Source organism: Malus domestica, chromosome 11 (genome assembly GCF_042453785.1).
Source record: "Malus domestica chromosome 11, GDT2T_hap1".
Lineage (NCBI taxonomy): Eukaryota > Viridiplantae > Streptophyta > Magnoliopsida > Rosales > Rosaceae > Malus > Malus domestica.
In genome coordinates, this window is record NC_091671.1 from 37,662,882 (window position 1) to 37,684,999 (window position 22,118).

At 39.3% G+C, this 22,118-nt stretch overlaps 3 protein-coding genes across 4 annotated transcripts; 1 reads left to right on the forward strand and 2 right to left on the reverse strand.

Moving 5' to 3' along the window:
* Window positions 1-2,283: 2,283 nt before the first annotated feature.
* Window positions 2,284-2,838, reverse strand: LOC139189555 (uncharacterized). Its single transcript, XM_070808531.1, has one exon. The coding sequence runs from the start codon at window positions 2,836-2,838 to the stop codon at window positions 2,284-2,286; it is 555 nt and encodes a 184-aa protein (XP_070664632.1).
* A 3,155-nt stretch (window positions 2,839-5,993) lies between these two features.
* LOC103448925 (beta-carotene isomerase D27, chloroplastic-like) lies at window positions 5,994-9,568 on the forward strand. Of its 2 annotated transcripts, XM_070808837.1 has the most exons (8): window positions 5,994-6,256; window positions 6,379-6,518; window positions 6,817-6,909; window positions 7,430-7,491; window positions 7,982-8,088; window positions 8,755-8,847; window positions 8,943-9,028; window positions 9,324-9,568. In XM_070808837.1, the coding sequence occupies exons 1-7, from the start codon at window positions 6,004-6,006 to the stop codon at window positions 8,984-8,986; spliced, it is 792 nt and encodes a 263-aa protein (XP_070664938.1). In that variant the 5' UTR covers window positions 5,994-6,003; the 3' UTR covers window positions 8,987-9,028; window positions 9,324-9,568. The 2 variants fall into 2 exon arrangements, with proteins under 2 accessions (XP_070664938.1, XP_028943591.1); XM_029087758.2 differs by lacking the exons at window positions 8,943-9,028; window positions 9,324-9,568 and having other exon boundaries at window positions 8,755-8,933.
* Window positions 9,569-14,503: 4,935 nt separating this feature from the next.
* On the reverse strand, window positions 14,504-18,766 carry LOC103448924 (protein LONGIFOLIA 1-like). Its single transcript, XM_008388186.4, has 4 exons — window positions 18,429-18,766; window positions 16,866-18,296; window positions 16,600-16,771; window positions 14,504-15,321 (listed from the first exon to the last, which is right to left on the reverse strand). Exons 1-4 carry the CDS (start codon window positions 18,579-18,581, stop codon window positions 14,774-14,776), a joined length of 2,304 nt encoding a protein of 767 aa, XP_008386408.2. The 5' UTR covers window positions 18,582-18,766; the 3' UTR covers window positions 14,504-14,773.
* Window positions 18,767-22,118: the final 3,352 nt, after the last annotated feature.

The window sequence follows — 22,118 nt, forward strand, 5'->3', positions numbered from 1 at the left end:
CCCCCAGCTCTTCTTGTATGAGGGCATAACTTACTGCTATTTCGGAGACTGCCAGGTAGATGTATAAATCCTCCTCTGCTTTTGGTTTGGATAGTAAAAGAGGTGATGTGAGATACTTATTCAGGTCTTGGAAGGATCTTTCGCACTCTTCATCACACTTGTCTCGTTGTGCCCTCTTGATAGCTTTGAAAAAAAACTTGCATCGATCGGTGGACCGCGATAGGAAGCGGTTGAGGGTTGCCGCTCATCCGATCAAACTTTGGATCTCCTTCAAGGTGGTTGGAGACTTCATCTTTAAGATCATGCGAATTTGCTTGGGATGTGCTTCTATTCCTCGTTGGGTTACTAAGTACCATATGAATCGGCCTGAAGATACCCCAAATGTGCATTTGGTGGGGTTGAGCTTCATCTTGTACTTTATGAGAATGCTGAAAGTTTTTGCCAAGTTACGGATATGATCTGACCATCGCTTGCCTTTTACCATTATGTCGTCGACATAAACCTCCATGGTTACCCCTATTTGCTTGTTGAACATCATATTTACCCACATTTGGTAAGTGGCTCATTCGTTCTTGAGGCCAAAAGGTATGACCTTGTAGCAGTAGGTGCCCCGCTCAATCACCAACGTGGTTTTCTCGTTGTCGGGCTCATACGTGGCTATTTGGTTGTAGCCGGAGTATGCGTCTAACAAGCTAAGTAGCTGGTTCCCAGAAGTTGAATCTACTAACAGATCGATCCGAGGGACAGGATAAGGATTTTTGGGCATGCTTTGTTGAGGTCTGTGCAGTCTACGCAAACCCTCAATTTGCCCTTTTCGTTTTTCATGACTAGTACGACATTGGCAAGCCATGCCGAGTGTGCTACCTCTTCTATGAATTTGGCCTCTAATAGTTTGTCAATTTTCACCTCAATGATCGATACTCATTCGGGTGCGAAATGTCTTTTCTTTTGGATCACCAGTTTAGCAATGGGGTCAACGTGCAGCTTGTGGTAGGCCACCTCAGGGTCAATGTCGAGCATGTCGAATGGTGACCATGCAAAGACGTCTCCATTTTCTCTAAGGAAAGTTGTGAGTTCTTCCTTCTCAGTTGGGCTTAGTCGTGAGCCAATTCTAACCATCTTTTTCGATTGCTCGGGATCCAGAATGATGTATTCGACGTCCTCTTCGGGTTTCCATCCTATCTCGTTTGCTTGGGCGCCATCTTCTCGATCCTTCTGCTATAATTGCTATTTGGTAACCTCTCCGTCCCTTTGGACTTCGGTAGCTTCTACGAGGGTAAAGGTTTTCTTTTTTTATTCTTTGAACATTTACACAGTGGCCTGGTCAGACTTGATCTCTTCGACTCCTCATTCCGGGATTTGGAATCAGATTTTTTTATACTTGACGGAAGGGACGGTGTCCAGCTTAATCAACCAAGGTCTTCCAAGAATCCCAATGTAAGGAGACATGTCGCTTATGATCGTGAATGTCTGCTTAGAGACAACTGGCGGTGTTTTCACGTCAAGTGTGATGTGACCGATGGTAGTTTAGGTATGTCCGTTGAATCCGATGAGTACCTCTACTCGACGTATGATTGTGCTTTCCAGGCCCATCTTCTGAATGATTGAGAGTTGAAGCAGAATGACTGCACTTCCATTGTCAACCATCACCCTGTCAACTATAGCATGGGCTAGTTGGACAAATACTACTAGGGCGTCATCGTGTGGGAAATCGACGCCTTCTGCATCCCGCTCAGTGAAGCTGATGATGGGTCCAGGTTGGACTTGCGAGATTAGTAAAACTTGCTCGATCTTCCTCCTTTTGGAGTTATTAATGGCCCCCAAGTGTTCGGATTTGACGAAGATGCCATTGATTCGTATCGTCTTGGTTGGCGGCTCATCATCATCGTCTGCATTCTTTCTTGGCTGCGCAACTGGATTGCCCAAGTATCTATTGACATTGCCTTCTTTCACGAGCTTCTCTAGATAGTTCTTCCAAGTGTAGCAGTCGTCGGTTATGTGACCAGGACCTCGGTGGAATGTGCAATACTTGGTGTGGTCCAACTTGGAAGTATCTCATTTTGATTGTTTCGGTAGCTTGAACCATGGCTCGTTCTTGATGTCACGAAGGATTTGATGGATCGGAATTGAGAATTTAGAATAGCTCTTGGCTATCGGGCCTTCTTTGGTCGTGGGTCAGTTCCTACATTTGGCTTCTTGCTTGCTCTTGCTGGGCTATTTCCCGTCTTCCTTCCTTTGAGCCACTGCCGACTCTTTTCGAGGCTGATTGGGCACCTTTTCTCCTCATCGAGCCTCGTCCCAAATTGCATGCTTATCTGCCAGGGCAAAGGAATTTACTAGAGTTAGGTCTTCTTTCATGATCATTTCTCCGAACAATGAGTGGTCTGCCAAGAGTCCTTTTTGGAAGGCTGCTTTTGCTATTGAGTCGTCACATCCGACAATCTTTGCCTTCTCTGCTTTGAACCTCTTCACGTAGTCGCGGAGCGACTCCTTTACGTTTTTCTTCACGTTGAACAAGTGATCAGACTTTTTCTTGATCGAGCTGTAGGATGAGTATTCTTTGATGAAAACCAAGGAAAGATCATCAAAATTCCAGATAGATCGTGGTGGCAAGGTGTGAAACCAATCTTGCGCCTCGCCTTGTAGAGTGGTGGCGAATATTTTGCACATAAGGGCATCATTGTTCCGGTAAAGGACCATCGCGCTTCGGCAGTGCTTCAAGTGCCTATTTGGATCTTCATATCCTTTGAAAGATGTGAAGTGCGGCATGCTAAACTTGCGTGAAGGCTCTGCTTGCTTGATCTCGTCCATGAATGGTGATATACTTATATTAGTCATGTCCCACTGTAGTGCATTATCGACCGTTTCGTTGCGTTGAAAATCATGCAATCATTCGTTGAATAGTCTCTCTACCTCTTCTTGGATTTGCCTTTGTTGAGGTAGCGGAATTCTTGGCTACCATCGATCTTGACCTACTGGTTTAGGCTACTCTTCCATGCTCTTGGTTTCATCACGCCGAGGTGGCGGTGTATATGGCCCATCTCTAGCAGGCAAGGGAATTCTTTGCAGGCTGCCGGTTAAACTTGATTCCGATTGAGTGACTGCTTTTCTCCGTTCATTGTGCTGCCTGTTCTGATGTGATGTGGAGAATGCTCATTGCGGACCTAACCGCAAATGAACATTTTGCCTAGAAGGTTGCTCATGTTGATTATCGAAGCGTGGCCCCAACCATGAATGTATACTTGCCCGTGGGCCTAATCGAGAGTGCACACTCCTCTGCGCGCTAAGACGGGAGTATACGCTATCTCAGGAACCCAATCGGGAGTGTACACTACCCGAATGCTCGGTTTGTGGTTGGTTGAGTAGCTGCTTACCAGGGCGCTGCTGGAGAGGTTCCTCGTCTGCCCTTATCCTATTTTGGGACACCTCGTCTAGGGCACGTTGGATCTCAGTGCGTTGCAAAAGTTTATTCACCAAGGTCGTCTGTTATGCCAGGGCGCTCGTCAACTCTATGACTTATCGGGACAAGTGTTGTTCACCATTCAGATTGGAAAAGCATGGAAGGAGTGTGCCTCATTGAGCAGTGGAAGAGTGGTAGACTCCAAGCGCGAGATTTGAGTTGGGAAATGTCAAATCCGCCGAGAAATGTGGTGAAAATGCCCCCAGCTCGATGATTGGTCCGGATGGTTGAGATAGTCTTGGACCGACTTGGGTTGCTTGGGAAACCACGGGAGCGGGCTGGGATGCTCAGTGCATGATGCACGTGAATGCGAGGCTTGGGCTCGGCTTGGCAACGCATTGAGCTAGCGTTGGGCTTGGAGTGACATGGTTTGGGTCATTGCCTTGGTGTCGTGGGCCTTGAATGACACGGCTTGGGATTTCTTTGGTGGCACGGCTCGGGCCGTGGTAGTGGTGCCATGGACCTCGCCGCGGGTGGCTACCAAGGTAGCCACCGCGGTGGTTCTCGTGGTGGAAACTCGTGGTGGTGGTGCCGCTCCACCTATTGTCACATTTAGCCTCGTGAATCGCCGCGGTCCCATCTCTTGAATATTGGAATTTTCACTTGTTGAATTTTCTAAGTATCTAGCCATTGCACTTCTTTTTTACGTTTTATCAAAGAATTTTTGTAAATAAAAAATTCTAATAATAAGAATGTACGAAAAACTACAAGTGGACTAGAAAATAGAGAAAAAAACCTTTTTATGCGAGAATCTTCTACGAGTGTGTGACTCTTCTCTCAATGAAAGCACCAATTCATTTGTGGAGCCAAAAATAATCACAAGACGACATGTGTATTTTTGGACAAAAGAGGACAAAAATACCCTTGTGGTACAACGGGATTCCTACGCTCAAGCAGCGGGCAATCATTCTTCAACCAAATCAAGTGCCCAAAATAGGTAACAATTCAAAACCTATCTTATCAAATCCCTTCTACAAGGTAATTCCCAAAACTTATTTCATTCCATATATTTTTTACCTCTTTTTCCCTTTTTAGCTAATCAATTAGCTATTTATTTTAATTATTCCATAACTTCCAAAACATTCCCTCTAAAAATATGTTAATTGGCTAATTAATGAATTTATTACCTAATTAATCTATTAACCACAAAATACACTCAAAAACATCCCAAAGGGCGGGCCATTTTTTCTCCAAAGGGGACCGGCCATGCCCTATATAAGCTACCCCATTTTCTCCAAAAACCTAAGTCCACACTCTTGCAAAACCCCAAAAACTCTCTAAACACTTTTCTCTCTAAATTCTAACTTTGGCATCAGAGGTTCTTCGGCCAAAGCCCCCTCATTCATCGTGGGTGCGTGAGGCTTTTGGCCTTAACCAAAAGTGTTAATTGTTTTGTAGGTGCAATCTTGTCCAAGATCAAGGAGGAAGAAATTTGCATCCACAAACCCAACATTAACTTGTTGAGATTGGTTATTCAACACTTAGATATTGTAGAATCATTAGAACAACAAATTTGTCATACACTTCTCAAACTGCAATTTATTATTTTCGCTTGTATAAGAGAAGAATGTGTACAATCAAGTATTTAAGTTCGATTTCAGTCTAATAAACATAAAGTTATGTTTGAAATTTCTACAAATTCCAAAATCAACAAATAATGCATCTATGTAACATATAAACTTTGTAAAATAATTTACACTTTATGAAATTTGCATGCAAGGTAAAAAAAAATTAAATTTGAGTACAATGCTACACTAATAAAAACTTGAATTTAGATTACATTATATAAAATACATTTTCTTTTTTCTATTCCTTGTTGTTTGTACTTTGTAATAGTATATGAAAAACCTTTAACAATATGAGAAAAGTTTTTTTAATGAGAAAAAAAAAGTGTTATAGTTGTGAGTATTGTTTTTACTGCCTTTCTATTTCAAATTTGCTAACAACTATAAGAAATCTTATGATCAAATTTGCGCCGAAGTTCACAAAAAAATTACCCAAATCTTCGTTGAAATATCTCTAAAATCCCCTAAATTTTGTTAAATATTCAACCGAAGTATCAAAAAAATCGTCAATACTCCTCGAAATTTTGGAAAGGTATTGTTTTACTCCTTTTGATTATCGACAACTCCATTTTGCGGATATATAAGAGATATTTAATTACTTGTGTACTTTTTTTTAGACAATAGCAACTCCATATAAGAATTACAAATAATTTAACAAGTCAATTTACATAAGAGATATGTACTACTCCGTCGATTTCACTGTCAGTTTATATTTTGTGTTTGGTATTTCAAAATACACCAAATGTCTTTGTTTACTCCCACTTGGAAATTGGCTCCCACCAAATTCCCAAACACACCAAAAACAAACAAATGCATAATATATAGCTAAAAGGGTATCTTCCAGCCCTCCATGAAAGTTTTAAGTTGGCAAGATTCCAAAACCACAGGATCTCTCATATGCCCTTTCCTTTAAAATGCTCTCCATGCACTCTTTGTTCTCATTAGCTCTCTCTCTCTCTCTCTCTCTCTCTCTCAAACATGGAAGCATCACATTTTCTACAAAGCAGGAGTTTTGTAACAACAACCCTGGCTCAACCAAGGCATGTACATGAACACAAGCTACGGCGTTGTTCGATCGTCGCGGTGCTTACAACGCCGGTGGAGAACATGAACATAGCAACAGACACAAGACCGGCAGATGCTGCAGTAGAAGGGAAAAGAGTTTACAAAGATAACTGGTTCGACCGAATGGCCATTAATCATCTGTCTCAGAATGTCCAAGCTGCAACAGGTTCTCTCACTTTATTCACTCGTTCATCTCAAAATTTATGGACTGAAAAAAGAAAAATGATTCACAAATGACATTATTTCAGGTTTGTTTGTTTATTTATTTATAATTTAACGTTTTTGCAGGGTTGAGAAACAATAAGAGCGGGTATGAAAGCTTGGTTAAGGCAGCAACAGTTGCATCCAGGAAGTTTAATCCAGCAAAACAGAGAGAACTAGTTCTTCAAGCTCTTGATACTGCCTTCCCAAAGCCAGTATTTTCCTTGGTAAGTTCATATATATATATATAGTTTTATTTTCTTCCAGAACATCTCATTTTACGTACTTCACATTAGACGGAGAAAAAGAAAAGCATTTTAAGCAAACATGAGCATAGGTAAGTTGTTAGACAGCGTCGTCTGCTTCTTATATATCAAAGTTTGAATCTTCGTCCATTTCTCATAGTTTAGAGAAGATTATCAAAAGATAACTTTATTAATCGACATGTATTTTGGTGTTTGGTTCTTTAGCTGCCTGCAGTACCTTTGTTTACCTTGTGCTAAAATTGTGTTTTCCAATGAACAGCTTAGAACAATCCTACCTGACTCGAAATTTGCCAGGGAATACTTCGCAGTCTTCACCACCATCTTCTTTGCCTGGTTGGTGGGACCCTGTGAGGTAAGTAGAAGGAAACAGTATTCTTCTTTTTATTATATAAATATTAATTATTTTAGATTAAAATGCTTCGATATATATATGTCATTTGGCCGGTCGTAGCCTATCATTACTTCGACCACTTTGTTTGGAGAAATTTTTTAGTATGTCGTGAATGCTGTTTGTTAGGTAAATTGTAATAATACAATTGATCATAATTTTTTTTTTGAGTTTTCGATCAATTGTATTGTTATACTTATTATGTCGGGCTGTGTTTTTATTCACTAAAAATTCTCTCTTTTACTTAAAAAATGTCAAGTTCAGTTGTGCACACAAAAAACGCATAAATTAGCTTCCCAGCACATATGATTGAATTTAACACTGTTTTGTAATGTAAATATGAAAAGTTATTAGGGTGTAATCACTTGCATAATCTTTCTCACAAATAGAACACTCACGTGCACAAGCAATTAGCATAAGCAATTAGTATTTGAAATGAAGTTGAATTGGAAAAATTGTAACTAGAGTGATCTAACTCTTGAAGGTAAAGGAATTGGAGCTCAATGGAAGAAAAGAGAAAAATGTAGTGTACATCAAGAAGTGCAGGTAAGTTTTTTGCTTTCACCCTTCATTGTAACTCAATTTCACTCCTCACGAGAAAGTTTTTTAGTATGGCTAGAATGCGGAGTAGTACATCACATGTCATTATATAAGTGAAAGGAAGTTTTATTTTTATGAAATGTTCCTCCGCTTGTATAATGATATGTGATTTATCACTCCGTGTTCCCAACATACTAAAAAATCTCTTAGTTTTTACCCTCAAAATTAAAGGGTCCCACCTCCTCACCAACCTAAGACACCTCCATTGCTTGAAAACAATCTGCACCAATCATTGTGCCAATCCTGCCCTCCTTTCTTCTGCATTACCATCATGATTAAGCATCTAATTGTCCTCACACGTAATTATCATCACCATATAAAACTCATACTTCTATCACCATCAGCATAATCTTAGGCTAACAATTCCTTTTTCCACTTTTTTGTTTTAAGACAATTTTTTTATAACTTCTCTCTTATTTTTCCAACAAATTTGCAGGTTTTTGGAGGAAACCAATTGTGTAGGGATGTGCCTTAATATGTGCAAGGTGCCATCTCAAAGCTTCATCAAGACTTCCCTTGGAACTCCTGTCAACATGGTTCCAAGTAAGTATGTTTATGTAGTAACAAAGAACAAACGTCTGTTCTATAGTCAGACTAATGATTTAGGCTATTCAAAATAAATTTACAAACTTTTGGTGACAAAAGCTATGCCAAATATCCTCTTAAAGTTAATTTACTATTCAAATATTTTCATTAAAGATCAACGAAAATGGAAAGAAGACTGGCTGATAAAGTGATGGTGAAAGTTTAAATGTGGAGGGCCATGATCATGATGTAAATGGAGGGTCCATGCATAAACCCACAAAGGGTGCAAATTCTGCAAGTTGAACCGCCCAACTTCTAACATGACTACATGAGAGTGTTGATACCAGAATTCCTAGCCATAAATCTTTTATATACAGAATTTTCATGACTACTTGGTTTCTACTAAACTCTCCTCTTCCTCATGAGACCACTCATTTTTTTTTATTATACAAGGTGATTTGCTACCCGTCCTCTCCCGGAGCAGGGGGGTGCATGAGACCAATCATCTTTGCCCCCATATAATGTCACCATAATATATGATGAAAGCACCCAATATCAACATTGTTCGGATACACCACTTGTCGGATAGCTGTCAGACAAACCATGATCAGTAAAATACAGATGTCTCAACATCTAGCAGATAACTGTTGACCTAATCATATTGTGTACCATTCGATATTGCAGATTTTGATGATATGAGCTGTGAGATGATATTTGGTCAGGACCCTCCAGACATATCCAACGATCCAGCACTCAAGCAACCATGCTACAAACTATGTAATACTTCAAACATTGATCACTTTACTCGGTTGTATTACCTACGTACCCTAATATGCAGCATCATATATCTCATGCATAACTGATTCATGCAGGCAAAGTAAATAAAAGGCACAACAGTAATGACTGCTCCAAGTAAAACCATGGGATGCTTTCCAGTTTCCATGGCAAAAAAAGAGAGGTAATTTTGGCTAAAGTTACAAAACTAAGCTATTAGAATCTAGAAATTGTATGTGTAGCACGTTGATCATTCTTTGTTAAAGAACGGTTGAAAATGCATACTTTAATAAAGAATATATCGACGTCTGTTTCATAATCGGACTAGTTAGTTCTCTCATATTCCATCTGTTTATGCATCTATAACAAAGTGGCTATTGAAATCATAATTGAATATTCACAAGAATATATAGTAATCAAACTTAGGATCATTAAAGCAATCAAAACTCATTTCAGTCCGCTGTCTCTTCTTTCGACAGCTTTGGAGAAGTTCAAGCTAGATGACTACAAGAATGTAAATAATCAAAGAAACTTGCAGCTCCAACACGCAACTGAGAAAGATTATGGTGTCAACTCATGGAATTTGTTGATCCTAGTTGAATCTTCATTTTTTTCCCATGACGCATCAGGAAGAAATCAAGAAGAATAATGATGTACAAATATGTGACAAGACATTTCATTTCAAATCTAACTTTTTTTCCCCTCAAATGATTAGCTGTTTAATTAGTAATCTGCTTAAAATTTTCCCTTCTAGGATTTATTAGTATATTCTAGGGTATTCCTTATCCTTTTAATCGTTAAATTCTTGATCAAAATACAATAACCAAATTCTAACAGTTAAAGTTCCAAAATATAGAAACCCCGGAACACCATATTCATAGCAATAATAATTTTGATGATGTGTCATCAGCTTCTTAGTTATTCTAATGGAAAATCCAATTAGGTTTCCTTGGGAAGAGAAAGAGTTTTTGAGTTGAGATGGAATGTAGGGTATAAGTTGAGCAAAGGGTGGCCCAGCAATGTTTTGTCTCCCACCTTCAACATCAGATGAGACTTCTTCTGTTGCCTTTTGTACCTCACCGAGACAGAAAACCAAGTGCCAAGAGACCATCTTTGACCCATTAAAATATTCAACTGGTGAAAGTGGATTTCTTTCACCATAATAATATGCTTTGAAGTTTCTTCGTGTGTTCCAGATGCGTATTAGAAGGATAGTGGAGAGGAATCAGGAATGTTCGTAGCTTATATGAACAGAAAATGGTGAAATTTTGAATCTGAGACGCAATGGATTGAAGAGGAAGGCCAAATTCTAAGGGAATCCACCACTTGTAATATATGAGCCGGTTTTATAAGGGTAATCCAACCTCCAAAGGAATTCACCACTTAATATATGAGCCTGTATTTTAAGGGTAATCCAAAATCCAAAGGAATCCACCACTTTCAATATAGGTAATACAGTCCGGTCGGTTTCGCCACTTAACTAAATTTTTTTTTTTTCTCTCTTAGAAAGAAAGACAACTGGTGGCAGACCACTTAACTAAGTTGGACTTCACTAAATAGGCAACCTGTAAGTGGGATTAAGAAAACTGATATTTTGTATGACATAATAACAAATCAGTGAATATAATAGATGAGTAATAACCGCATCAAAAGTCCGAAAAGCGTTACTACACGACCACTGTCAATATTTTATTTGCGTGTCAAACTACTACACAAGTTAATCTACCAATATAAACATAACTTTGGAGTTTGCAAAGAAAAAGAAAAACCAGAATTTAAGCTTTTCTTTGAGTCTGAGGATCATAACAAGTACCAGAACCAGAAACCAACCTCTGAATTATTCTCTTTTTATTTTATTTTTGTTGTTGTTGAAGATCAAATAATATTATATACGAATTAAAATGTTTACATCAGAAGCCAGATAATTAAACAACCATTCTGATTCAAAACGATCCCACATATGATAACCCTCACATGCGTGACATAAGATGTCCCCAAATGCGCAGCCCCATTACAAGCACGAGGAGTGAAAAAAAAACTCAATAGAACTTAATTACTTCTTAATATGGTTAATGTCCCATATAATGCCTTCCATGACTGCCTTCGGTTGAGTCTTTTATGGACTTTTACTATAGCCACTAAACCCAAACTCTGTACTTATCCTCCCATTAAAAAAAATTTAAAAAAAATTTAAAAAAAATTTAAAAAAAAAAACTTGTGATGTCATTAGCTAGTCATTATGAAGTGGCTTCTTGTCCCTGAATTGGGTTCATATTTTGTGAGAGGTGCATTTTCACTTTCTCCTACTCTCCTCGTTTGTTCATAAACAGTGTTAAGCCATCATATTCTATGATATATAAAGCTAAAGGCTTTCGACATAGATTAGGTCAGTCGTTTAGGACAGTGTGTTCATCTATGCCTTTACACGCAAATTCAAATTTCCGTCTAAATAAATAAGAGTACTTAAAATATGTGTTATCAAAATAAAGCTAAAGACTCGGGTTTTAATTCAAGTTACAATGTGGTCATGCAATCAGACAATTTCAGATAGAATATACTCATTTGAGAATTAGAAAAAATAACTTACTAACCAATGCTGTAGGTGAATTAGATCCTTGGCACTTTCTCTTTGATTAATTACTCGGAATTTGAAGCGGAAGTCAATGATCTTGAAGGTTAACTAGTTGATGAGGAATTTTCTTACCCAATTTATCAGGCCCAAAATTTGGTGGACCTTGGTGTATAGTTAGAACATGATGGCTCAGGCCCAATGGTGCCTTCTAGTGATACAAAGAAAGACCCAAACCCAGATGAATAACGGGTCTTTTAAGGTCCATAATGAAAAATTGCATTTTTAATTCACCGGTATATTTTACACCAATGGTCAACGGATTTTCATCATACAAATATCATAATCTGTACCGTTTTGTCATTTATGCAAAAAAAAAAAAAAAAAAAAAAAAACCCTTTCCATTTGAAGAAACGGTATTCATATGCATAAAACAAATATGCAGCTCATCACGAGGATGCTACTTTATATCAAAAGTGTTGACTGGTTGACATGCCTGAATGGCTAAACGATCTCCGAATTGAATGATTTGTTCAAAAATGATCTTAAGATGATGAGAAAAAGAATGAATGATTCTGATTATAATGTTTGTACGTTGAAGAAGCATTAATCTCAAGTGGTGGGCAAGGAGATTTGCATAGGAGAGGGACACAAGTATTTTCCTTACACGAAGGGTTAAGGAATAAATTTCTATCAAACTTGCTATCCATGAGATTTGAACATCAGATCTCTTATTTACAAGCAAGTGAAGATGAATATATAACACTAGATTGTAGTACTAAGTGACAAAAATAGACAAATTGAAAACAACGAAATCCTCAAATGTGAACTCTAATGTTGTTCCCTATATGTGAGGCAAGTGACGGGTTGATCGGATGCACACAACTGACAACTGATGGATGCCACTGTTAGGTATTCAAGCGATACTTCACATGTCATAATATAAGTGGAGGAAATGATATATTTTTTCTGTTTTACTCCACCTATTTTATGACTCTAGTTGTACCCGCTTGAATACCGAACACTTCGTAAAAATTTCTCCAAGTAGGAAGGGGACTTCACATATAAAACAGAGTCTTCCAGAGACAAATTACATTGGTAACAGATGGGGATACATTAATCAAATGAGCTACTAGATGACCAGTGATTACTACCCATCGATGAATTCCAAAGGACCTTTATGCATAGGACCACGACCCCTTTGGTATTAGGTTTTAGTTTTCATTGAGCATGCAGATACAGTAGAGTGCAAGTACAACTCATAGCCCAAGCCAATAATGCACTCACGTTACTTAGTCAAAATATTTCAAAAAAAAAGGAACTTTGCATCTGCAAAGAACCCTAGGAGGAGACAGCAATGGGGATGATGATGACAACCTACCAGAACACACGAAAATTCAAGTAAATGTGGGCAAATGTGGTGGATTTATGAGGAAGTGAGAGCCACCATTCAATCAAAGAGAAGAAAATGATGGAAAAGTCGATGGCAGATGACCGGCATGTGGGCATTGCCAGACCACCCATCCACATCTCTTACACATTCATAGATAAGATTGTGCCCTTTTTACATGACAAAGACCCCCATCTTTCACTTGTTTTTTGACAAAGACCCTATTCTTTTTACTTGATTCATTTGTGCCTAGGGTGGGAGCAAGGGAATTTAATTGGAATGAATACGAGAGGCAAGAATACGAGTTGTTTGGTGGGATTAGCACCTCATACACATTCACTATTAGTTGTGTGTGTGTGTTTTTGTTTGTCGTAAGAGACGAAACAAACTCATCATATCATATATAGCCCATTGTTCTCGTCATTTTGAAATCTGGTTTAGTAGTCTATCAAAATTTAATCACATTTTTGAATGACGATGACCAAATTCCAATTGAATTGTAATAAAATTGTCATAAACAAATTTAGTGGATGGAGAGTTTATATATCGAACCTCTTTCAACCTTCAGAACAAAAGTACCACAAGATTAATATATAGTTAATATATTTACTCTGAGGTGGATTTATGTATTACTCTTTGCTCATACAATCATTTTGAGAGAGAGAGAGATGGATTGGCACCCCCTTCTATGTTAACAAACCCCACCAAATTCGAACTTATATTTTTATTTTTTTTATTTTATAAATATCTTCCAAATTGAAATGATACAATTCAAAAACCATATGAACCCAACAAATATCAGTCATATTGCAAAAAAGAGAAGAAAAATAGATAACCTTTACATTATGGACAAGCGCATACCTATCAGAGAAAAATTTAAGTAGAAATGAACGATCAGCTCATCGGTAGGGAGCACCAGTAACAAGAGTATGACTTTGATCTCAATATATCCAATTGCCCAAAGTTAGGCGTCTGATCAGGCAGGCTTATCGAGATTATTCTCTAGCCGGTCCAAAATTTTGGCAAGTGAAAAAAGAATAATAAAAAGAGTTGAAAAAATAGTATTTGACTTTGAATGATTGATGGACCACAGAATTGAATAGGGTATCGGCTTGTTGCTGTAGATTATTACAACTTGAAAATAAAAACAGTGACAAAAATTAATGAAGTCATGAAGAAAAGCACGTGATCCAAATAATTAATTAAAATTTGAGGACCATATTCTAATAAGGACTGTTTGATGAACTAATTTGAGCAGCACTCGTAAGCAAAAATAGGTAAAAAAAACACTTAAAATGAAGCAGTTAGAGTGCTTTTGAGATTCAAAAATATTTTTTCTAAAAACACTTTCAATTATTTTATAACCACGTCCAAAAGAATTGCAAGATGGGAGTGTAATGATAGCAGCAGCCATGGAATGTTTACTCATCACTTGAGACAAAAACATGTGCAATCAATCTTTTGCTTTATCGCTGAAAACATTGTCCTCTTTTCAGGCTCCCCCTTTTCCTTTTACCCTTTTTGCACATGCCTGAGAGCAACTCATTTCCGGAACCGGATCCCTTGCAGATCCAATAAAATTGAGTTTGCGGAATTCGGACAGTTGAAATTTGATTCAACAGTTACAAATAGAAAATTATCTAAAAGTTATAATAATTATAACCATTGAATCAAATTTCAGCAGATCAGAACACCTCCTCAGCAGGCTCAATATATATGGATTCGAAAGAGATCCGGTTCCCACACATCCAACTTCCCACAGCATGTCCCAAAATATAATATTACAAATTACAGTAAACAACCATTTAATTTACAGATTTTGCAAAACCAGATCGACCGTTGAATTTCTAATCTAAAAACAAACAAAAATTAAAAACTAAAGGATGATATTTTATATTTTAATTTGGATTATGATTTAAAAAGCGCGCCAAATGAAAACTTCAATTTTTTTTTTTGTTTTCCCTTTGCTTTTAGAAGACCAACTTCCTACAAGGCGCCGAAACTTTGATATAACTGGTGGGAAAAGCGGCGAGATCTCGGATCGTTTCCCCGATCAAGTCCTTGAAAATGAGCCGTTCGATGTCCAAAACGGCGTCGGACATTTCGATGGAGCAACCTCCCCATCCGTTGATCGCGTCGCCGGCAAGGTCCTTTTTCAACATCCCGCATATGACCTCGAACAAGTCCTCGGAGTCGTCCCTCTCCCGGATTCTCTGAAACTCGGACCAAGTTTCGGGCAAGGAAGTCTGCCACGAGACCGCCTTCCACGGCGGCAAGTGACGGTTTCGGTCTAGAATTTCGGTGACGGTGTCGAAAATGATCCTTCTCTCGAGTGTTGACTCTTTGGAGGTCTCTTTTCCCTTGAAATGTTGCTTCTTTTCTAGTAATAGGAAAATGTCGGAGTCTTCCGGTAAGTAAGTGGAAGCCCGCAAGATCTCCGATACGTAGACGAAATCGCTGTCTTCGGATTCGGACTCAGTGCCCCACATTGCCTCCCCCCATATGTCTTCCATTTCAACTGTTTCATCAAACCAAAAATTAAATTAAATTAAATTCAACAACCAAACCAAACAAACCAAATTAAAATCCCTAATTACTAATAACCATAGCAAATGTCACGCTTCAATTCTGTACGGACTATCATACATGACACTAAGGGGTGGTTTGGGAGTGAGGTGCTTAAAAAAAAAAAAACACCCATGAAAAAAAGTTGTGAGGGTTTTAGGTGTTTGGTAAACTAAAAAAAATGGGTTTATTTTGGAAGCTGTTGTGAGAATAAGCTGAAATTAAAGGAAAAAGCTGAAGCTGCTATTTGCAGCTTTGGAAAACTGGTTTTTTTTCGAAGCACACGGAGCTACAATGCTCTTTTAATGAAAATACCTATTATCGGACTGTTTTTTTTTTTTTTTCCAAAAGCACTTTTACAAAAAAATTTATCAAACATTCTGCTGATTTATTTCACAACCGCTTATTCTCACAGCAGTTTTTTTTCAAAACACATCAATACCAAACCAGCCCTAAATTTGGTGGGTCATTGTCGTCGATTACAGTTAGGGGTATAACAAAACGGGGTCGTTTTCGGCCAGCATCACTATCACATAGTACAACACAACACAACCACCTACCGACATCCCGTTAAGATGGAAACACCAATCAAATCAATCCACGTGTGATTAAGCATAGGAAAAGGCTGAGGTGGAAGAGTTTGGATCCTGGATTTTTTTACGCCGATGTGCCAGGTATTTATTGGAAGGCATTGACTTTAACTGGAAATACTCACTGGGTGCAGAGTGCAGCACAAGAACAGGGTACTAGTAGACTAATGGTTAACCTAGAAGGCTAAAAGCAGAGCCTAGTTAAGTAGAGTACTCTTCTACACACAAATACTTACTATCTCAAGGCCACGTAGGCAACTTGAATACCACTTTCTTGCAACCGAAATGTCACATTAGCCGAAATGTCACATTAGAGATATTTGAATTGAAACATGCGTGGTCAAGTTGGAATGCATGACATGACGGTGCGTGATTGAGTTTTCATGCAACTGGAATACCACACTAAAAACACATGGCATGACGATGCAAAATCAAACTTTCATGCAGCTAAATGACAAATTAGCAGCATCGCAAGCCAATCATGCATCGTCGTACAAGTAAGTTTTGTTTTGTTAAACAAAGTTTTTTTGTTCCACCGAAGCTAAGCGGGCAATTTAAAACGCATGAAAATAATTGGTTTAGATAACGTGACGTCCCAAATGCAGGTAAGTGGGCAATCAAGTGGCCAATATATTGTTTACCTTTGAAATCAATGCTGCGTTTCATGACAGGCGAAGGCGACGATTCGTCCTTGTAAAACGACGAGTCGAGAACCGAGACAGGACTCGGTTGCAACTCAGCTATGCTGTGAAGCAACTTATCACACCTCTCCAACAAACTCCTCCCTTCTTTGTACTCTTCCGCCTTCCACCTCTGCAGGATTAATTAACCAAAACCGTTAATCATAATTTACTTAATTAACAAAAACTAATTACGTTAATTAAGCTTTTCATGATGATTAATGTACCTCTGTGTCGGCTTGTGACGAGGTGCTGTTCCTAATGCCGCTCTCTGACATGGTGGTGGACGATTCGTCCTCCGCCCGATGGAACACCTTTTCCTCACTTAGAGCAATCTCAACCGTTGGTTTCTTAATGTACCTGGGAGATCGATTCGTGGGCGTTTGATCTGGTCCTCTCGAACTGACTTTAGGAGAATGCACCGGAGATACTCTCCTCTGCTCCACCGAATCATTCCCCTTCCGCTGCGTTTCGATCGATAACGGTCCTCCTCTCCGACTCGGACTCCTCACGCCGCCCTCTCGCGCGGCAGGACTCCTCCCTCTAGTCTGGCTCCGTGCATTCTCCGGCCGGTCGCGCCTAGGACTCACCGCAGGTGATACCTCGCCGTTTCGGCGAACTCCGGCTCTCGACCTAAATCCCGAATTTGGCGGCGGCGAGTCGTTTCCGAATATGGCCGCGCGGTGAACCGAGCTCGGCGATATGGACGGCTTCATCACTACGGTCGGCGACTGGAAGCTCCGATCGTAGAAGAAGTTTCTGGAATTAATCTGATTGGCAGCTTTCCTGGAGCGCAGGAGGCCTTTGAGCTGCAGAGCTTCGAAGATTTCCTTCAACGTCTCCAAATCTTTCGACGGCTCGTCGATTCCTCGCATCTTCAACCGCTTCTCAATCTCGTTGTAAACGGAGGCTCTCTGCTTCGGCTCGGGGAAGAAGTCCGCCGAGTTGAAGAAGCACTTTCTCTGCGCCATTCCTTTGCTCTGAACCTTCGCATTGTTCTTCGGATCCGGCTGCCTCGGATAGGAACCCCGATTGGAGCACCGGTCGTCTTTGCCTACATTGCCGGAGAAATTATGGCCCTGCACATTCTGTGGCGGCGGTTGCTTCTGCTGGTAATTGTTGCCGTCGACGAACCGGTACTGGTTCAGGTCTCGGTTCACTCTGGATTCGGACGAAGACCTCCGGAGCTTAATCGGTTCCGGATCCGACTGCTGCAACGGTTCGAGTCCCATTAGCCTAGCGATAACGCTCGGTGATCGGTGTTGCTTGTCGCTATCGCTTCCTCCGTCGGCGGAGCTCCGACCGGCGGTTAGTATGGCGGTGTTTGTTCGAATCTCCCTCGGGTATAGGCTTCCCTTGGCGTCGACGGTGGCTCTGCTATCCAGTGAGAGCCTCGGCGCTTCTCTGGAGAACTTCCACGAGGACCTCGTTCCTTCTTTGAATTCGAAAACTGGAAGCGGAAGAGGAGATTTCGGATGAGGTTCCGGTGACGGGGGAGCGCGAGTTTCTGGTGATGGAGATCGGAGATCCTTCGTCGGAGATGGAGATTGCTTCGATCGGTCCGGAGACGGTGCCGTCTCGTTCTGCAGTTGTTTTTCCAATTCTTTGGATATCTCCGGCGACATGGCCGACTCCGACTCTGGCGACGATACCACCGTCTGAGAGAGTCTCAATAAATGAGTTTCAATAAATGATATATTAAATGCAGTTAAATAGAAAGTACGAGAAGTGAAGATTGAAACTCTGGACATTTTCCAGGGAACCAAACAGATAATAAATGGAAAACTCACCGCCGAGGGAGGGAGGCGTTTGGTGGAGTAGAGGCGTTTTCCGTTGAGAAGCTGGTGGCGATCGAAGATCTGGAGGAAGCCAGCCATGCACCCCATCTGTTTCTCTATCTGCTTCTCCAGGTTCTGTTCTTGCACCATTCTTCCAGTCGTCATTTTTTTTTTCTCGGAAAATATTTCTCCCACTTTCCCTCTCTCCAAACACTATTTATGTTAATTTCGTCGCTCTCCCTCACTCACTCACTTTAGCTTAGATTTCTCCATAACCCTCTCTCTCTCTCTCACTGGCTACGCCCTTTATCTGTGTCTCCCGCTTTTCTGGTTCTTTTAAAGGGGTTGGCGGAGTTAATGGAAGGCCAAGATTGATATATTAAGGGCACGTTTGGTATTTTATCTATAGTAAGGTTAAAAACGGTTTTCTAACAACTAGAAGTGTTTCTACAATTTGGCTAAAAAATTTAAAAGCGCTTATAAAATCCAGTGCTTCTTTCAAAGGCATTTTTTAGTACCTTATATGCATTTGAATTTTTAATAAGATTTTTGATGTGTTTCTAAGGACTTGTCTGGGATTGCACTAATTAGAGCTCAAATCATTGTCTTAGCAAATCGTGTCGTGTTATGTCGTATTCATTATACATATAGTGTCGTTTCAAATCTATTATTTTAACAAATTCTTAACAGGTTATCTGATAAACGACCTGAAAGTTGAGTTTGTTATTTCCACTTGATTTATGTTATAATTCTTTGTTTTTATTTAATTTATTCAATGCAATGTTCATAAATAAGATGAATGCATAGTGAAGAAAAATGATGTGGATTAGCATGAAGAAATAAATTCAAATAATTACCATAATAGTTTGTTTGGAAGTGCTTTTAAATTGACTGAAAGCATTTTTGATGAAAGTGCTACTGAAACTAATCATTAATAAAAATGCAAGTAAATTCTGAAGAAAAAAAACATTTATGTACTTCTTACAAAAACCCCTTCAAGTGCTATTGAAATCTAGAAACAAATTCACTGAATGCACTTTTAATTATTTTGAAAGCACTTTCAAACCAACTCTAAATTTTTATTCAAAATGCTTAATGTGAGAGTTTTTGATAACGAATCGACGTTGGTGCCCTCAAGTCAAGGCAGTCAAGGGACGGGGGTTCTTAAAGAAACTGGGATTCTTAATTTTTGGAGAGTGGTTGCCTGCACCGAGAGAGCATGGACCTGCAGCCTGGACCCGCACCCGTGCCTCCGTGGGTGTGGGATGCATTATTTTTGCATGCACCCACTTGCTCGAACTGCGTACCCCCCACCACCTTTGAACGAACCCACGACTCGTTTGACTTAACACACGGCGGATGATCTCAGCCGTTGATTTCAGGCGGACAGGTGAGGGGAGTGGGAACACCTGCAGTTACTCCACCTTAGAGCCGGCTCTAGTGGGACATAACATAGTAAAATGAAACAGACAATAACGCGAATCACGAGGGGAGTTGAAGTTTACAGCTGCAAATTTTCTTTAGTAATCGTAGTTCCCGTTTTAATAGTACGAGAAATGAATTGTCATGATAAAATTTAATAAATAAAAAGTGAGACTGTTGAAGGTAGATATAGAGGAATTTATATGATACTTCTCACGTGGTGTCTTAATCTACTAAAATAATATATGGTCACTTAGTACTATGGTTTGGTGGTATTTCTCTTCGCTTATAATTCAATACCAAATTAGATTGCCCATTGTGAGTTTTAGTCGAACTCCCTCTCCTCCTAGTGTAAAAATATTGATATAATTTATACTTGTCAATGTTGTATTAGAACGGAAAGGCACATAATTGTGGACACATTCTGTATAATTAAGTCCTTTCAGGCTTAACGGTTTCTTTTCAATTGTTTTATTTTAGGGTACGTATACGTCTCATGTACGAATACTTATAAGTAAAATTTACTACACATAGCCACATGCCCCAATCAACGAGCTATAACACTGTTATATGTATATATATATATATATATATATATTTTTTTTTTTTTACAACGATATTATTTATACTAAAAAGAAGAGGGTTGGTGCTTTGCTTCATAATGAGTTATGTTGATTCACAAAATCAGTGAGGACTTTGGTACAACAGAAAGTATTAAGTTTGTGACATTCGTTAGATTGCTCTAGTCACTAGTGTGGATAAGTAAGTAAATGGATAGGGACAGGGAAGCAAACACAAGATGTACGTGGTTCACCCAGATTGGCTACGTCCACGGAGCAGAGGAGTTTTCATTAATTGTGAAGGGTTACACAAGTACATAGGTTCAAGCTCTCCTTTAGTGAGTACTAGTGAATGATGTAGTACAAATGACATTAGGAAATATTGTGAGAGAATGATCTCTATTTATAGAAGAGAGTTTCTAGTTTAATTCTGACATTGACATGTGTCGTGTTATGATTGGCTTCTGATGTTGATACGTGTCGCGCTATGATTGGCTTCTGATATCGACACGTGTCGCACTGTAATTGGCCTCCTGGTTGGAGAGAAACTCTTTTGGGTCTTTGACGGTATAACGTTGATCGGTGCTTAATAATTTCAGAATTGGTCAAGTATGGTACAAATAAGTTATAAATTACTTTGCTATAACGAACGGTGTTATTTACAAGTGTTTTTGTTGAGTACGAGTAGTAATCGAAACCATTGAGTACGTATCCTTACCATAGTCCAACCCTTGCATTTGATCTTAACGAGAGGAGCCACTTGGCAACGGGGTGCCGACTCTTTTTGCCCCCGAAAACGGGACGTCGTGCTAACTCAATGTCACTAGTGGACGAACTTTACCTTGGAAATGTTAGGGCGCCACTTGGGTGATGGCCACGTGGAGGTTGTACGGAGATAGAGGTGGACAAGAGTCCGCGTAAGGACACACATATAGCGGGCTAGTGCCTGTAGGGGAGAATCAAGGGTAAGTAGCTAAAGCCCAGCAGTGGGGACGACATGCATAAAAGCACTGGAACTGTTTGCCACGTTTGTACGAGAGGTGGACGATGAGAGACTATTTTTATGTGCTTAGTAAATGAAACGGAGTATCACATGTCATTATATAAATAGATGAATATTTATAAAATAATTTTTTCTAATTATACGATAATATGTAATGCTCTACTTCGTATTTTAAACACGCTGAAAAATCTTTTGTGGATCTCTCGTGAATTAGGTGAAAATCTCTCGTGGATTAGGTGGGATGTGGCTCACCGCTTCAGAGTGGTGAGAGTTCCCAAGCAATCAACATTCTTCCTCAAAGGTGGAGGACGAGTGACTCAAATAATCATTTGATGCATAGTAGGCTTGACACATGGATTTATATATATATTAAGATTGAGCTGTCCAAAAGCACAAGAAACACGAAAAAAATTTACATGTTACGTTGACGGTGTTCTGTTTTATGTAATGTAAAATCATTTTGCGAAGCATGACAAATTTGAAAAAGTTAGTGAAGATGTCCTTATTTTATGTAATTCTCTTGTTGTATAGCACAATTACATATGCACAAATGAAGGTCACGAGTAAATAGTAAATTGCTTTGGTGCTTATGATATTTTTCGTTAACTTATGACGTCTCGAGTTAAAATTTATCTTCACTTTTATTGGCCTAATTTAATTAATTAAAGATACAATCTAGGGAGAAAATAAAGGAATAATCAAGCAATTAACCAAATT

Excerpts from the sequence above, each read along its gene's own strand:
- LOC139189555 (XM_070808531.1), bottom strand. The coding sequence starts at position 2,838 with ATGACTAATATAAGTATATCACCATTCATGGACGAGATCAAGCAAGCA.
- LOC103448925 (XM_029087758.2), top strand. The coding sequence starts at position 6,004 with ATGGAAGCATCACATTTTCTACAAAGCAGGAGTTTTGTAACAACAACC. Across the intron at positions 6,257-6,378 it reads GAATGTCCAAGCTGCAACAG|GGTTGAGAAACAATAAGAGC; the intron begins GTTCTCTCACTT and ends ACGTTTTTGCAG. Across the intron at positions 6,519-6,816 it reads CAAAGCCAGTATTTTCCTTG|CTTAGAACAATCCTACCTGA; the intron begins GTAAGTTCATAT and ends TCCAATGAACAG.
- LOC103448924 (XM_008388186.4), bottom strand. The coding sequence starts at position 18,581 with ATGACGACTGGAAGAATGGTGCAAGAACAGAACCTGGAGAAGCAGATA. Across the intron at positions 18,297-18,428 it reads AACGCCTCCCTCCCTCGGCG|ACGGTGGTATCGTCGCCAGA; the intron begins GTGAGTTTTCCA and ends AGACTCTCTCAG. Across the intron at positions 16,772-16,865 it reads CGTCACAAGCCGACACAGAG|AGGTGGAAGGCGGAAGAGTA; the intron begins GTACATTAATCA and ends TTAATCCTGCAG.